General features: G+C 42.6%; 1 protein-coding gene across 1 annotated transcript; it reads right to left on the bottom strand.

The window, feature by feature from the left end:
• On the bottom strand, window positions 1,227-15,529 carry C4H3orf58 (chromosome 4 C3orf58 homolog). The gene is made up of 3 exons (XM_021395857.1): window positions 14,747-15,529; window positions 5,289-5,592; window positions 1,227-4,136 (listed from the first exon to the last, which is right to left on the bottom strand). The coding sequence occupies exons 1-3, from the start codon at window positions 15,398-15,400 to the stop codon at window positions 3,805-3,807; spliced, it is 1,290 nt and encodes a 429-aa protein (XP_021251532.1). The 5' UTR covers window positions 15,401-15,529; the 3' UTR covers window positions 1,227-3,804.

Raw genomic sequence — 17,020 nt, 5'->3', positions numbered from 1 at the left:
GGCTGTGGAAATGACTGGGGCCTGGAGCTTCTCCTGTACGAGGAAAGGCTGAGACGTGAGACTGTTCAGTCTGGAGAAGAGTGAGATCTTAGCAGTGCTCATACACATCTAATGAGCAGGAGTCAAGTGAACAGGGGTAGGTTCTTTTAGTGGTTCCCAGTGACAGAACAAGGCGCAATGGACACTGGAACTGGAGAAGTTCCGTATGAACTCAAGGAAAAACTTCTTTACAGCGAGAGTGACAGAGCACTAGAACAGGCTGCCCACAGAGGTTGTAGAATTTCTCCTTCTCTGGAGAAATTCAAAACCCACCTGGATGCCGTCCCACATAACCTACTGTAGGGAACCTGCTTTAGCAGATGAGTTGGACTAGATGATCTCCAGAGATCTCTTCCAACCCCTACAATTCTGAGTGAGCTCATGATGAAAAAGTATCTGTAAAGAAAATAGCATGACTTGAAGTTCAAGGCAAGCAGGATCTGACTATATTACACTCTGGAAACTGTTGAAAGAAAAAGAAGCAGCTCTTGTTAATGCCAGTTTCTTCTTAAGACTTAATGATCTTAACTTAGCTAGAAAATTCACAAGTTTCAATTTGCTTGTTTGCAGTTCTTGAAGATTTGAGACAGCAGGGCTGCAACCAAAATCAAAACCTCAAATATTTTTGACAGTTCCTATTATTTATACAGACAGAAATTCAGAAAAGAATAGATGATCTGGTATGGCTGCAGGTGTTAGTTTCAAATGCAAATGCTTTATGAAAAATCCAGAGTAAATAAGGAGCATCAAAAGTAATTATGCATTCACATTATATTACTAAAATAATGTACTAAAATAGCAAGGTCAGTAGCAACATAAACTGCTCGAAAGCAGGGGAAAAATAAGTTCCTCAAACAAAGAGGGAAGATACTAGCTTGTTTAATAGGAAAATATTCATTTCATAAAACAGGAGGGTATGGCTTATCAGGTTGTTTCCAAGAAAATGAGTCCTACTAACGATAATCTTAAATGGGAAAGAATTTCTGACAGATCATTTATGCTTTCAATCAAACAGTCTGCTAGAAGAGTAAAGGAGTGGGAGAATAACGTTCTGAGCTGCTGTCACTGATGACTATGAAGCATTCTACAATGTTACAAAGAATGAGTGCTTCGTCTATTTCAATACAGCCCAGACTAAGTCAATCTTAAAATAAAAGTCTGACAGATCCGAAAACAAGCATCTGAGATGAGGTTCTTAAAGTATTCTTTATTAATATCATTAGAAGTTGCAGAAACAACTTTCTTGTAATATAAAGGCACAGGGAAACAGTTTTGATAAAATATTCCAATCAAACAGTAACTTACAGTACAAAAGGACAATTGTAATGCACATACAAACCCCAAACACCTCATTCAAAAATATTTCACCATGCTCATCAATAATAATGGGCAATGACTAAAAATATAAATTGTTATTGTACAATAAATATCTGATAGGTGCAAACTGACCAAAATTTATTGCTCTCCACAATGTTTTCCCTGTAGTGTTTTATTTTTTTCCCTCCTTTCTTTTAAGTTCCAAATTCCTTTTATAATCTTCTTTATTAACTTGTTTCTGAGGGAACTAAATCCCAAACCAAAGCTGACAGGACATTCTAGCAGTGACAGAACTGCCTCAAGTAGTAACCAGAGCTGGTAGTATTTGTTTCTTTTAAAACTTAAACAGTCACACTCCACTCTCTCACTGGGAAATGTGGTAGATGGTTTAATAAAAATTAAAAAAAATAAAATCAATTTTAGTGCTAAGTCAAGGCTTTTATGGTAGTATAGTATTACCTAATGCCATTCTAGCTTCTTCAGGTAAGTGGATTTCATGATGAAAAATTATATGAATGCTCTGACAGCTTATGTCATAGCAAGTATGTAAAACTGACTTTAAACAAGGGAGGACAGAAATGAAAAATCACAACTTGCATTGGTCCTTCCAACTTCAGAAAACAATTAAGACAAAAGCTAGGGAGGAAATTAGAATATATAAGCAAAGATGATTCAAAGTGAGAATTCAGAATGCTAACGTATCTTTAATATTCAATTAAGAAATCAAAAGCATTCTGCATCTTTAGATGACAATAGTTTTTAAGCTTTGAGAAAGAAGGACCCATGAGCTCGCTATTTCCCTCACTTTAAATTTGCAGCAATTTGGTAAAGCAACAATTTCCATCAGTCTTTTGATGCAGTATGAATAGCACACTGACTTGGCTCTTGAAATTACCAAACGTACAATCTTGCTCTGAATTTTTAGCTTGCGTGAAACACTGTTTTATACACACACTTAAGAAATGTTAGTTTTCTTCATTACTGTTACCAGAAGTAACATGCATATATTTTCTTAAGAGTAGTGTTTTATGAATATGACTTCAGGAAAATGAGGCATTGCAGTAGTAAAAAAAAATAATAATTAAATAATAAATTGAGAAGCAAGCTTTGAAGTAAGATCTTGTAGCAGGAATTGATGTTTTTATAAAAAAACACTAATTTATTAGAACAACTTCAGACTTACACACCTCTTCAGTTTTTATCTGCACTGCAAATAGTCAAACTTAGTTCAAGAAAATGTGTCTAGAGTGGATATTGTTTAATTAACTTAGCTGGTAAACCAAAAGATGAATATCCAGTAAACTTCACTACACTTGAATTGAACAGAGTTGGTAACGATGTGAAACAAATTGCTAACTTTCTGCATATTTTTATTCAAATCGGGGCTTTCCTCCAGTACAAGCAATAGTTTTAGAAGCTCTTCAGACAGTAAGGAACAGCCATGGAAATTTGAATTTTAAGAATTATTAGCTTCAGGGTAAGTTTAGTTAGGAATTAGGAACTATTCATTAGTTTAGGAATGAATAGACAAAACCATTTTCTTCAGTTTTTGCTCAACTACTCAGGAATAGCAAATCATTATTTTTAGTCAAGCTTCTATCCCCAGTTTCAATTCACACCGATTTTTTTTTTTTTAATCTTAGTCTTTCCTTAATTCTAAAATAATGTCTGTTAAATAAGGGTTTGCTCATACCATGATTTTCTGAAGAACAGTCACATGAATGTACTGGCACTAAGGATAAGAATGTTGTACAGTAATTACATGAAGTGATATCTCCAATGGCAGAACTACAAAAGACATCAAACAAATGTTAATTCAAATGACATCTGAGTTTAAGGTAACCTTAAAAAAAATCTAAGCATAGTAAACTACAGTGTAAAACCCTCTAAAATTAGACAGTAAACATGGGAATCCTGCACTCACAGTAGGAATGTACTGCACAGCATTAACATGAGAGCCTGTTAAACTTGAAACAACGCAGACAGCTATATTTACCTGTAAGTAAATGCCACTTCAAGGTGTTTAAAAAAAAAACAGAACACAAAAATGAGACCATGTCGGGAAAAAGGCCTTTAAAACAGGCCAGGCTAACTTGACTTTCCAAGTAAGAACATCAGTTTCACAAAATTGTGATACTAATGCAGTTTTATGTAAAGTACCCTTTGACACACAAGCTGTCAACTGAACTATCACAGTCTTTTTTGACCTACTCCCTTTTAAATAGTTTAGGAGAAGAGTCAATAGTAGCTCAAGTTTTAACTCAGTAAGTACCTTGTCTGTTTGCAAAGGAACATTACAATACCATAAAGATCTTTATGGTATTTAGAAAACCGATAAATTAGTTTCACTTCTTCATTTTCTCTTTTGAACACACAAGTTCAAGACTTCACTGTATGTGTCTCTGCAATGGTGTTTTAGCCAGCGTTGCAAGAGATTTTCAACGTGGACTACCTCACATTGTTACTGAGTTGTGCAAGGTATTCACGCAGTTCCTTTGCAGCTTGGAATCTGCCATATCGCTTCTTTGGGTTGGCACACTCATCCAGCAAGGCCTCAAGCCGGCCATCTTTGGCTATGTCAGCTGGGGGGTCATGAAGTAGTCCTCCAGAAGTGCCACGCCACGTGGCATGTCTTGATAAAAGGTTCTGACAAACAGCATAATAATTGTGGTCCACAGTGACGCGAGCACAAAGAATCTCTTTTGAGAAGGACAGACAAGCTTCTTTATCACAGTCATCAAATTTGCTTTCATACCATACATCCCAATTTTCAGGTTTATCTGTGAAATAAGGAGACGGTTAAAAAACAAAGTGAGATGTGGGAAGAGAGCATCAGAAGCACAATACATATGTATCCACCAGCTTTTTCATGGTTCATTTGGCCATATATGTGACTGAGCAATTCAGACACGCTACAAAAAGTTAGATCTCACTTAATATTAAGTGGGGAGGGAAAAAAAAAGAAAGTATGTTTGTGCGGTCATGAATACTGAAGTAAACGTACTTAATGTTTAATACATAAAAATGTTTTCCTGATGGACTCAGACAATTTTTTAATCTAAGCTCTCTGAAAATGTGTAAAAAGAAAACTACTTGCAAACCTAAGGGGGTAGAGGTGAACAAACAAACAAACAAGAAAAGCAACCCAAAAAATACCCAAAGCAAAGTAGAATCACTTGGATTACTGCCATAAGCTTTTGCAGAGCCGAGGGTTTCACGTTCAGTGTCTCCAGCCCTTAGCTTTGTAAAGTTTTCGCTACAAGCCCAAAAGAAGCAAAAACTCACGTAACACCACTTTGTCAAACATCCCCTGCTGCTGCTGCTTTGAGCTTTTACAGCCAACACATAGATGAACAAGTTTTCACTATTCAAGTTCGGAAACAGCATCAAAACTAAAATTACCCAGTCCTTCAATTCCATTATTTCAGAGCACCTACGTGAACAACTGAAATAGAAGCAGGCTATGTAACTGCGGGGAAAAGAGGCAGTAAGACTGTCTTGTTTTTCTGAGAAAACAAAAAACCCAACTTTCATCTTTACAGACACCTGGAAAAGCCAAAAGGATCCTACTTTTGCTAAGATAGGCAAGTCAGCCAGCCAGCCCATCAGCCTATCAACACAACTGTTGGTTGATTCCTGTTCTCCTGACCAAAACATCTCTTCCCACTCAACTTCTCCTTTTAAACAAGATTAGAGATTTAAAAGTGCATGTCAATCAAATTCAGGTAAACTCAAAGCTTCATAAAATTGAACCGGTCAAGCTAATTAGTAACAGTTGTAGAATAAAGCTAGTTTATTAATTAGTAGTCTACTTATAAAGCCATCTTTTTTTTTTTAAGCATGTACACATAATATTGCACTCAGAGAAAGAAGAAAAAACATGGGGACGGGTGAGGTAAGGGGAGAGAAAAATAGAAGATAAAGAGACTTACTCTGTCTGATTAACCTTTTGTCTGCTACCAGAACGTTTTCTGCATCCACAATGATGACTTTCCCATCTCTTGGTCCAACTGCAAAGTTGTCAAAGCTGACGTCAAGGAGGTAGAGTGCAAATTCAAAGTCATTATTTGTCAGCTGCTCAGCTATTTCCATTAACTGCCAGGCCAGATCCACTCGTTTCTCCCATGGTGCATTGAAATAACTCCATAGCTCTTCTCCAACATAATTGACAGCCACCATTCTTCCACATGCTCCCAAGTACTTTGCAAATGGCCAGCCCTCATCAGATGGGAAACTCTAAATATAAAAAGATTTTTTTTTTTGAGATTTTAATTAATACAAAACAGCTCATACTTTAATAGGCTGTTTGATAAAATCTAGGAGAGACGCCTGTGAATGTTCAGCAACACGAGCAATAAATTCATTTCCACATACTTCTAAGTTTCCCTTGAAAAGAAAAAAAATGACAAAATATATTTGAGCAAGACAAGTTGCTAGACTATTAGAGAGGAAAGATTTGAAGGACCTGGTACAACATTATCAAGCTTTTCATATAGAATATTTATACACATACCTGCACCAACCATCTTTGACACTTCATATATATCTGTTATATTAACACAAGTACACTCCCTGAACATATGATTTTGCTTCTGCTATTTTCAATTAAATTTTTAATAACCTATTAGAACGACCAAGGTGCATCTCCTCATTTCTGCTCTTCCCCCCTTCCCATTTTCCCCAGTTGATTGGATTCCCTCTGAGGATCCTCTCACTTGAAGATTTCACAGAAGGGATTACAGAACAGATTAAGGTATAAAAGAAAGATTAGGGTTTTACACCTCTAGTAGTCCTTAGCAATCTACCTCTTCATTAATTCCTACATGTACACTCTGTACATGTATTACACAAAACCACATAAAATGATCTCAAAAACAAGATGTCTCCATTAGTAGCTTTCTTGATGTTAGTATGAAAAACAGTAATTGCATACTACTAGTAATAAAAAAAGACAGCACATGTTCATATTTCAGTTGTGCTGAATGTGCCCTAAAGCTTCAATATAAGCAGACTAGCATTTTAAAAGATATCCTCTTTATTATGAATCAGAAGAAACCACAAAAATATTAATGTTAAATGCTGTGCACTCAGGCCTTCTTTAAGAATCTAACATACATTAATTTCAAATATTTGGAAATCCCACTATGTGCCCACAAGGCTCAAGAAATACGTCCTCTACAGAATTTTCAAGGAAACTTCTACGTGGCCAGTCTTGTATTTCTGGTACCCACAAAAAAATTAAAATCATAGTTAAGATATATAGTTAACCCATTTTGTCAACATCTACAATTGCAACGGCAAGTACAGAAGACAATTTTAGAAGAAATAATTATTTACCATTACAAAGAAGAGCATCTATTCTGCCTTTAACACTTAAATATCATAGAAGCCTTCAAGACAGCTCTTTCTTGTTTGGTCAAAAGGGAGTCTAACCCATGTTAGTAACAGAATCGGCTGAAAGCTTAAGTATCTGGACTTCTGCTCTGTTTTCATCACTTGTGCTACTCACATAGACGAACCTAGTCATGAAAAGTGCTGAGGATGCTACAGAACTAATCTGATATGTTCAAGGCTAGGAGGATTGCTTTCAAGATATGATAACATGTAATTGAGCAGAATTAAACCTCTCTCACTAACTGAATCTGCTGTGCAATAAGGGTGACGTTATTCAGCCTTCAGCTTTTCATCTGTAGCTTCAGGGAAACTCATGGAGGTGGTAAGCTACATGCAAATATTCACCAGTTCTGGGCAAATCAAGTGACACACACCATTAGAAGAATGGGTTTTTATTTTGTGGTTTAAAAAAAAACCAAAACCAGTAACATTCCAACAAGTAAATATTTCTTATTCCACAAACAGATCGATATAATGAAAAAGCATACCAAGAAATGCCTTCAAAATGTCATTTCAAGCACTTTTATCATTACTATATTCAGTCCTGGATCAAAACAAGCCAATGCATCTTTGTATTGTCCAGCAATACAAACTGCTGTTGTCCATCACATGACATTGCTTACAAAGGTACACATCATTTCACTCAAAAAGAAGGAAGAAGGAGCTGGTGCTAAGTGATAACCTGTAGGGAACTCACAGTGAGTTTTTCCTTCCAGTGACTGGGATCAAGGGGCAAGACAGCAAATTCTAAATATTGACTGCTTGTATAAACCAGGAAAAATCCTGATAGCATAGGATTGAGAAAGCCCAAACCGCCTTTATCTATCCTGCAAGCATGCAAGTCTACTAACTGTAGATTACTCTTATAAAAACAAATTTGTACCCTGAATTGGAGAAAATGGACTTGCTTCTCCGATCAACACAAGTGATTTAACCCAAAACACAAATTAACACAAAATTTTCATGTTGTTCCATTTTAGCAGCACTCAGTGTAGTAAGTTCAACTGCTACAGCAATTATACCTAAATCTTTTTTTTAGGTATGATTTTGGACAACTCTACCTCCTTTTCTACCCCTCTCCTTTCCTATACTCCAGTCCTGCTGTTTGTGTTTGCCTCTCTTCCCAAATACAAGTTCAATCACAAAGAGCAAAGGCCATGCCACCAGAAGGAAAAGGTGCATATTCCTCCTAATCCATCAAGTACAGTCACTTCAAACCCCTCCTTTGCTTTCCAAGGAAAACAATGCAGCTGATACTTGCTGGGCTGATGCTCAGTTGGACCAGTAGCCAGATCCAGCTCATCACATCATGCTAGTACTGAAAAAACAGATGGAGGCAGGCCTGAATAGCCAGGTGCAGAAAAGAGGAAGAGCTAAAAGGACTACTTCCCATCAATAGCAGGGATTTATGTAATGGATTAAACAGATTTTAGAAGTATAGCACTATCCACATACGTACACTTACCTTCAAAACACATCTACTATGCTTCCTGTGTTACATACGCTAAACTTCCTCTTACAGGATAAATTCTTGGAGTAGTTTTATTTAGAAATGAGCTTCCCAAACAATACTGTGTGCCGTACCGTTACACAGATGTATTTATAACTCTGTGGCAACAAAAAGATCTTTTGACATCAGAAGTACAGGGAATGCTGCCAACATCTGCACATGTACAAACAACATCTCCGCTTTGGCTCCCTTCCAACTGGCACGTAACAGCCGCATCTACACTTCATTACCCAAGCCAGTAGCCGAAGAAGGGGATAAAAATATGTACAAGTGCCCCATTCAGTACTTTTATATTCACTCCATGAATTTGACAGGAATATCAGTTGAAGAGCAGATCTGTTGCTTTGTAAGTAGAGATTTTTAACTTTTTGTGCTATTTTATTTTGAAAGCATATTTCCATTTAACATCACAGTAACTTTTTTCTTCTCTTTTAAGATGTATTACCATTCTGAAAGCCAGCAAGATACAAACACAAAATTGTATGGTTGTTAAACACTGCTTCCATGAACAAGCTGCATTGAGAAACAAGAAGCATAATAAACAGCAGCCAGACTTCGGTACAGTTACAGACAACATAGATTTCACTTTAATTCTCAAGTTACTAGTAGCGTAAATATTTGATTAGATCACTTTGTACTTGAATATGCTATTTGAAGACATAAAAAATTGTATTTGACAATTAACATTAAATACGCTCTTGCTCACCAGAAACAGCTATCTGATAAATTAATCTACAATTCCAATGCACTCACTGACATCTTATCTTTGAACATACACACATAAATGCCATGAAAACCACAATTACATCCAAAGTGTTTAAAAATACAGCACCGTATAAAAAAACCTACAAACAAGTAGCTTAGCAGTTCTCCCTCATTAAAACTGTCATCTTACTCTATTCATACAGCAATACGAATAATCTTCTAACAGAGAGATGGAAAACAGTAAATATGACAAAACTCCTGACACCCTCATTCCCAGTGACACCCATCACAAAGTTTTTTCCATGCCCTGAATAGAGTATCTACATCTCACTAAGCAAAACTGAACAAGGCCTGCCAAAGAACAAAGGGTACTTTGTTCCTCAAAGAATAATACTGCACTTATGTCTTTAAAAAAAGAAAACAAAAAAGCCATAGTCTAAGAAGAAATATTGAGAATTAATATGGTGAATCTATCATTTCACTCGAGCATAAAGCACACGATTAATGCATTTGTCTTCCTCGCTTCCATCTGTCTGCACACAAGAAGATATACAAACCTGCCACTGCTTTTGAATGCTCACGGCTGTGAATTAGATCCTGCAGTAAAGGCTCAGCAGCTTGACGCTGATAAGGCCCATTGTAGTCCACAATAACACAAAGCCTCACCGAATTAAACACATAAAGAATAACAGTTATCACAATCAAGCGTATAATTCACCTTAATAATCAAGTCTCCAAAAAAAGCCAAAACAGTTTGTGACGATTGAGATCTTCAGCTATTGTTCTACTGTAGCACAAAAAAAAAAGCTTCTCATTTTCAGAAGTACTCTAGAAGACACTGTACATCACTACCCATTTTCATATAAAGTTGAGTTTCATGTTGAAAAAAGACAGTAACATACACAAAGAGCTACACCTTAAATATGATGAAATTGATAAAATAGATGCAAATACACAACACAGTGGGGAATCTTCTTCCTGCTTGCCATTACTCTGAAGATCTTGATGGCAAAGCGACCTCTCCATAACACCTTGGCTAGAGTTATCTCTCTAAGCTGCGCTTGCCCAGGTATGAGCTGGCACAGCCAGCAGAGCAATATGCTTCTCCTCTAAAGGAAAAGAATTAGTTCTCTCTCACAAAGTACTGTTGATTTTGCAGTGTAAACAGAAGTAGTGCTTATATTAGTCACCAAGGCAAATAAGCACAGCTCTGGAGCCATGCAGACCTGGAGACCAGACTGCACAATGAAACTTCTCAGATCTAAAGGAGGCTAAAAAGCAGTCTTAAAAAAAAAAAAAAGACACTATCTTCTGTCGTGCCACAATTTGCATCTTAGATGATCTGTATTCAAATGTATTTGTGACTGCTAGTGAGTGTAACAAAGACAATTTACTACTCAACTACCTGCTACATAATTTAATGTTTGTCTGAAGTTCCCATGGCGGTTGAGTACATTTGAGTGTGACTCACTGTTCAACATTTGTGGCACTGAAGGACACAGCTGGTGGCACGGTGGGTTTGGGATGATGGCTGGACAACATGACCCTAGTAGTCTTTTCCAATCTTAAGGATTCTGTGATTTTATTTTAAATACTAAAGACCAAGCACTACTGTGTCAAAATATCTGTATGAGCCACGAAATAAATCAGATGCTCGGAAGTTCACTATAGGACGCACAAGGTAGCATGGATAAGTGCCTTGAAACCACTAGTTGGTATTTAACATAGTAATTATCTGTCAAAAAAACACCAAAATTCAGCCATGAAGAAAGCTTGAAAGGCGCCAGGAATTACAGCTGGATGGCACTGCAGCAACAGTTAGACCAGAACCGCAGTAGGCAGCCTACAGCTACTGCAGAGTCTGAGAAAAAGCTGCAGAAATGCACTCTGCCTATAGTTCACAGCCAACTTCTAGAGCTGTAAATTTAAAAAAGGCAACAAAAAACCCACCCCACATATAACTTACAAGCATTTTATTTACTTTTAACTTCAAAAGTGAGCATAGAGCGAGTATCCTTTGAAAGCAAAGCGAACCTGCTGTCCTGTTAGCCGTGCACCTGGTGAGGCAGCACTGCAGGACTGGCCCAAACTGCACTGAGGCCACAGCAGTTAAGAAAACACATGGTTCAGTTTTGATAGCAGAAGAGTAAAGCATCCTTCACAGCTCGCCACGCAATCTTACTTAGACAAACACCCATTTTCACCCAAATCACAGTTTTCTAGCTTAGAAGCAATTTCCCAGCTCAGCAGTAGTGCTCCATCAGTTACACCAGTTCGTTTTCTGAGCACTCTGCTCTGCCTTTCTCTTCTCCTCTTTGTCTCAGAACAGAGCTCAGAATCTTGTCGCTGGGCTCTGCGTGTGAGACAACGCGTGCTCCCTGCTCACCCCGTGGGGAGAGCAACACAGCAGCCGAACAACAGCCCCAAGTTGTCAGACGGCCACAGCAGCTCTCAACAGGGCACTGGGAGGCTAATAAATACCAGTGCAGGAGCACTGAACAGCCTTGCTTTTTGGAAAAAAAAAAAATAATAATCTTGTTAGGAATCAAAAACTGTTTTTTATATTTTTATTGGAGTCAGAAGACTGAACAACAATCTTTGCCTCTGTACAGTGTAACAATAGTCAGAGAATGTTTCTGGCTAACAGTATGATTATGTTTCTAGTTACCAGAGAAAACAACAATTAACCACACTACTTCATGAAGTTGCACTCAAGCACCTGTTGTTAGTCATGTCATGGTTAAGAAAAGGGAACAAAGTTTCTCTGCTACAGTTTTTAAGAGGGAAGCTGCAGGCTGAGTGGTTTATCAAGTGCCATTGGGGAGGATAAGCCTCCGCACACTGCGCCTGCTTCCGTGACGTCTGCAAGAAGCAAATACAGTGCACCCCAGCTCTAACCCCACGTATTTTTAAAGTTTGCTGTTCCTTCACAAGGCAGCTTCAGGCATCATATACTTGCAACTCCCTGAGCCTCACAGTCATCCCATTCCATTATGAATCAGGTGCCATACATAAATCTCGTTTTCCCACCAACTCCTATTTGAAACACCCTGCCTTCCACTGAATGAAGGGAACAGAAGCAAGTTGAGGCGTTGCTTTTGTTTGAATAAGTTGCCCGTGTTTACATTAACTTTTGCTTCAGGTGTGTCAGATTTTGATTAAAACAGGAACTCAATATTCACATGCTCAGTTTTAAAAAGCTTCATGTATAGCCCTTCATATACAGCTCATTTTATTCAAATGTGAATTCAGATTAAAAAAAGGTGGGAGACTAGTTTAGCGAGATTCTACAAAAGTAAAAAAAATAATAACTTAATACAAAGGAAAGACAAACTGTGCCAAGTAGCCCTTCCATCTGCTCTAGGAAGCAGAATGCCAGAAGGGGCTTTATTCTTCATTGAATACACATATATAACTGCTTAACAAATGTTAACACGAAAGCCATGAAAAATACATATCTTAAGACTGGAGTAAGTAATCTACACAAGACTGTGATGTTTTACTACCGCCCGCAGCCTTACAACAGAAGAATGTCAAGCTCTTCTGTCAGGTGAGGTTACAGAGCCAACTGCAACTTACACCAGGAAAGACTTTACATCAATTGTGACCATAGGGCTCCGTGAGCGCTGCCACTCAGGAGCGACCATGCTCCAAACTTTAGGCTTTAAGTTCACATCCCAGTCTCTGAGTAAAAACAGTTTCTGATGAAAAAATCCCAAAGTCACTAGCTCTGATAGACGAGTAAGGCAACTTTTCAGTCACTGTCTATCTGGTTAGGGCTAAAATTAAATAACACACAACTTTAAAGCACTCAACATCATTCAGGTTTGCTCTCTTGGAAGGAGCTGACTTTTAGAAGAAGCCTCTGATCTCATTCCCATGCCAGTATCTGCCTTCATCAATCACACAGAAAGTATGCCATGAAGGGTTTCACATATCTTATGTATAAATGGAAGCAAACTCCTCAGTCATTCATCACTTCTGGAAAATAACCTCTCACATAGAGCACCGTGCACCTTGTTGTTGCAGTAGCTGCTTAACATGGAGCCATGCACAATGCACAGTCTTGGTAGAGGCTGAGAAAGAAGCTGTATGTGACATACGGCATAAATGAGAAAAATGGATTCGGGTCTATATATGTAAGATATTTTATTCCTGATTGAGAGAAGGCATTCAAGCCTTCAGCACACATCATCAAAGCTGCTGAATGCTCCTCTGCAGAACACATTAACTTTACGAAGTCTTGCAACACACAAAGCTGGTCTGAAGTTGCCCAAGAACGTTTTCCAAGATACACCCACCCATCAACATTTCCAATACTCTAATCAAATGAGAAGTGTTTCACAGAGGTGACAGAACTGTACCACACTGGACTGGCAAGGACTGCCTTGCTTCCCAACAATGTGACCTGCTCTGCTCTCAGCAGCATCTTCAGTAAGACAAATGGTGAGCAAAGCACTCGTTAAGCTCCACATCCAGAGGTTTTTCATCTCTTCAATAGATTTGCCTGAAAACCTCAAGGCTCATCTACACCTCAGTGAAGAGCTGACATAAACGAACCAGTGCTGCCCACTGCCTGAGATCCAGCCCACAACAGTCAGCGACACAACTATGCCATCTCCTTTGTCTCCAAAGACTGCAATGCCCTTGCAAACTATGAAGAAGCATACACAGCTTTTTCAGACATCTAGGTGTATGATCATTGTGCTGGAACACGTGCACAAAATCAACACCCTAAGTTGTATGAAATGCAGCCACAATGTGATTCCCAAATCATTTCCAAATACTCTCAGCAAAGTAAGGCAATTTGCATTTTCTTTTTATGTGGAGTTTCCTTACTGTGCTCAGGAGCAGCTACCAACACATTGTGCCTTTCGTGCCCTGAAAAGCAAGCTGGGAACCTTGGGAAAAACAAACCAAGTGCTGTAGATAGAAAGGCTGAAGGGAAGAGGGCATGCTACCCTGAAATATATTTTCAATTAAGCACAGTTCATAAATGCACTCTCTAGAAATGAGCCAATAAATGAAGGTACTGGAGGCAAAGCCTGCAGCCGTGCTTTTTGAGCACTGGAAGTTTTTTGGCTTTCTCACTAGAGAAACAGTCACGCAGTGATGCTCTCACACATACAGGCGAATATTCTTTTTGGAATACATCAGATAGAAACACAGGCAGCTCAGCAGTCAGGACAGCTCTGAGTCCAGCGTGTGCACTAAGGGTGTTCCCTGACAGAGCTAAAAGCTAAAATATAAGGCAAGGGGAGGCCGCCAGACATGAGCAGGGACATAAAAGCAGCAGCTGAGCAGAGCCACAGAATCCAGTGGTATGTGATAAACTTCTGAGCTAAAAATAGGAACGAAATACAAAACATAGATGACGTACTAAAGTACACATATTTGCCTACCAGTGTGTAAGAGCACCTAACCAGTGCTCTTAAATAAACAACGCAGGAAGCCCAGCTGCCGAGAAGGGAACGCTATCTTATCTGTCGCTCTAGCTTTCAGCTGCGAAATACACATTTTTACTGTTAAAAACGCAAGATCTGTATTTAGCTCAGAGAAGAACAAGACAGCACGGGTGAGTTTCGTACAAGGCGAGCACAGCAGCACTACGCCACGCAGCCCCCGCCGCCGCCGGCAGTCCCGGCCCCGCCGTGCCGCCCCGCACCCAGCCCCGCTCCCAGCCCCGGGCTCAGACAGGCGAGGAGAGGGAGAACGAAGCCCCGAGGCGCTCCTGCCCCAGCGGCCGCTCCCGGCCTCCCCTCCCGCCTGCCGGCCGCTCACCTGCAGCACCAGCGGTTCGGGGTTGAAGGCGAGGGTGATGAGGAGCTGCATGCGCTCCGAGTCCTTCAGGTTGCGCAGCAGGAAGCTGCCCGAGTCCTTGGTCTCGGCGTAGCGGCGCACCAGGCGGTCGAGCAGGCGCTGCGAGGGGCAGTGCACCAGGTCGGACCAGCCCTCCACGGCGTCGGGGGTGAGCAGCCGCACGTCGCCGTTCAGGCTGGCGAACTCGGTGGCGTGCAGCGCCTGCAGCAGGTCGCAGCGCCCCCTGCCGGTGGCGCGCCGGCAGATCTTGGCGTCGATGTCGGCCAGCTCCTGCGCCGAGCCCAGGCGCTTGAGCACGACGCGGCGGCTGCCCTCGCGGGGCTCCCCGTAGCGCGCGAAGTACACGTTCTTCACGTTGAAGAAGTCGAAGAGGCGCAGGCGGCCCCAGCTCTCCAGGCGCAGCTGCCCGTTGAGGAACTTGCGGCACCAGCTGGTGCCCCAGCAGGCCGGGCACTTATTGAGCTGCAGGAAGCGCCGCTCCGCCAGCTCGTTGCGCTGCAGCGAGGCCAGCAGCGAGTGCGTGTTCAGTACCAGCGCCGCCGCCAGGCTGCCCAGCACCGCCAGCTTCACGTAGCGGTACAGCCGCCCCAACTTCAGCGACACCAGCCGCAGCATCGTCCCGGCCGCGCCGGGCCCCCGCCGCCCTCCCTTCCTCCGCGCCGCGGCTCCGGCACCACTAAACTCCGCGCCTCGCCGCTCGCCCGATAAAAGGCGGCCAAGTTACTGAGGGGACGGCGGGCGGGGGGAGGGGAGGGGAGAGGGGGAGGCGCCAGCGGCCCGCCGGCCCGCGAGGCCACGCCCCCGAATGAGGCCACGCCCCCGAGGGAGGAGCCCCGCCAACGCCGCCGCCGCTCGCCTCCTCCCGCCGCCCCTCCCGCGGGGCCTCCTCCCGCCTCCGCCCCCGCCCACCTGGGGCTGCACGTGACGTCCCGTCCTCGCGCGCTCTCGCTGACGGCGGGAGGCGGGGCTCGCGGGGCCGTGCGCGCGCTGAGGGAGGGGCGGGGGGCGGGGGGCGGGGCCGAGCGCCCCTCCTGTCTCCGCCCTCCCGCCCCTCCCCCTTTCTGCGCCGGCCGGGTCGGGGTCGAGGGTTCGGCGCTGTGGCCGCCGTGTCGGTTGTCGCTGTCGGCTGCGGTCCCAGTGAGAGACGCTCGCTATCCGCCCGCGGGGGACAGCCCGGCCGGAACGGCGCAGTTCGCATCGCCGCGCGGCCCCGCCCGCCCCTCGCAGCGCAGCGGGCGCGCGCGCCGTTCCCGCCCACCGCGGCTCGGCGCTGCCGCTCAGCGGCGCCTCGGGGATCGCCGCCCCTCCCGCCCGGCCGGGACCTCGCCCTGAGGGGGCGGCACCGGCAGACGGTGCTGTTGGTGACGGGAGCGCTGAAGTGATGCTCGTGCGACGGAACAGCGATACAACGCTGTGCTTTACACAGCGGACAGCACGCGAAGGTTCGGTTTGCTGCGGCCGCAGGACGGGCGTCGAGCTGTTGGCAGTTCTCCGCCAAAGGCTGCGGTGCCACTTGCCCGCCCGAGCCGTGGACGTGCGTTTGTCCCACCCCTGTGTGGAGGGAAGAACCCATAGGTTGTCGCGTTCCGGTCAGGGCTCTGCAGAACTCAGCGCGGAGACCGAGCGCCTTCAGCACCCTCCGTGCGCGGAGCGGTGTGCTGGCAGCGTCCCGAGTGCAGAGCTGACACTGAACGGAGGAAAAGAGGCTGCGAACGAAAAAAAGATGGAAGTCTTAACCTCTTTCAATGCTGTTTTAACTCTCCCAACTGAAAGCAGACTTTCGTGTTAGCTGTTCACTCTCAGAGGTGCAGAAGGGATACGTGATCATTAGCAAAGTGTAGCAGAGTGCTGTTTTCCAGTGACTTCGTTTCCATGATTTAAGTATGTAGAATATTGGAAATAAGTTTGTATTTTTCTGGTAGCACACTCCCTGTGTACTCTTTTGCCATTTATGTGTGTAATTTATAGAATTATAGGGGTTGAAAAGGACCGCTGGAGGGCATCAAGTCCAGTGCCCTGCAAAAGCAGGTTCCCTACGATAAGTTGCACAGGAAGGCATCCATACCTCTCTGGGCAGCCTGTTCCTGTGCTCTGTTACCCTTACAGTAAAGAAGTTCTTTCTCGTGTTTGTATGGAACTTCCCATGTTCCAGTTTTTGCCCATTGCCCCCTTGTCCTGTCACTGAACACAACTGAAAAGAGCCTGGCCCCATCCATTTGACTCCTGCGCTTTAGA

This window comes from Numida meleagris, chromosome 4 (genome assembly GCF_002078875.1).
Source record: "Numida meleagris isolate 19003 breed g44 Domestic line chromosome 4, NumMel1.0, whole genome shotgun sequence".
Classification (NCBI taxonomy): Eukaryota; Metazoa; Chordata; class Aves; order Galliformes; family Numididae; genus Numida; species Numida meleagris.
This window is presented reverse-complemented; position numbering and strand designations above follow the sequence as displayed.

Bases quoted from the DNA above. Each gene is read 5' to 3' on its own strand.
- C4H3orf58 (XM_021395857.1), bottom strand. From the start codon at position 15,400: ATGCTGCGGCTGGTGTCGCTGAAGTTGGGGCGGCTGTACCGCTACGTG. The intron at 5,593-14,746 runs GTGAGCGGCCGG...TTTTATATTTAG, and splicing joins CCGAACCGCTGGTGCTGCAG to AGTTTCCCATCTGATGAGGG. The intron at 4,137-5,288 runs GTAAGTCTCTTT...CTTATTTCACAG, and splicing joins CAAAAGGTTAATCAGACAGA to ATAAACCTGAAAATTGGGAT.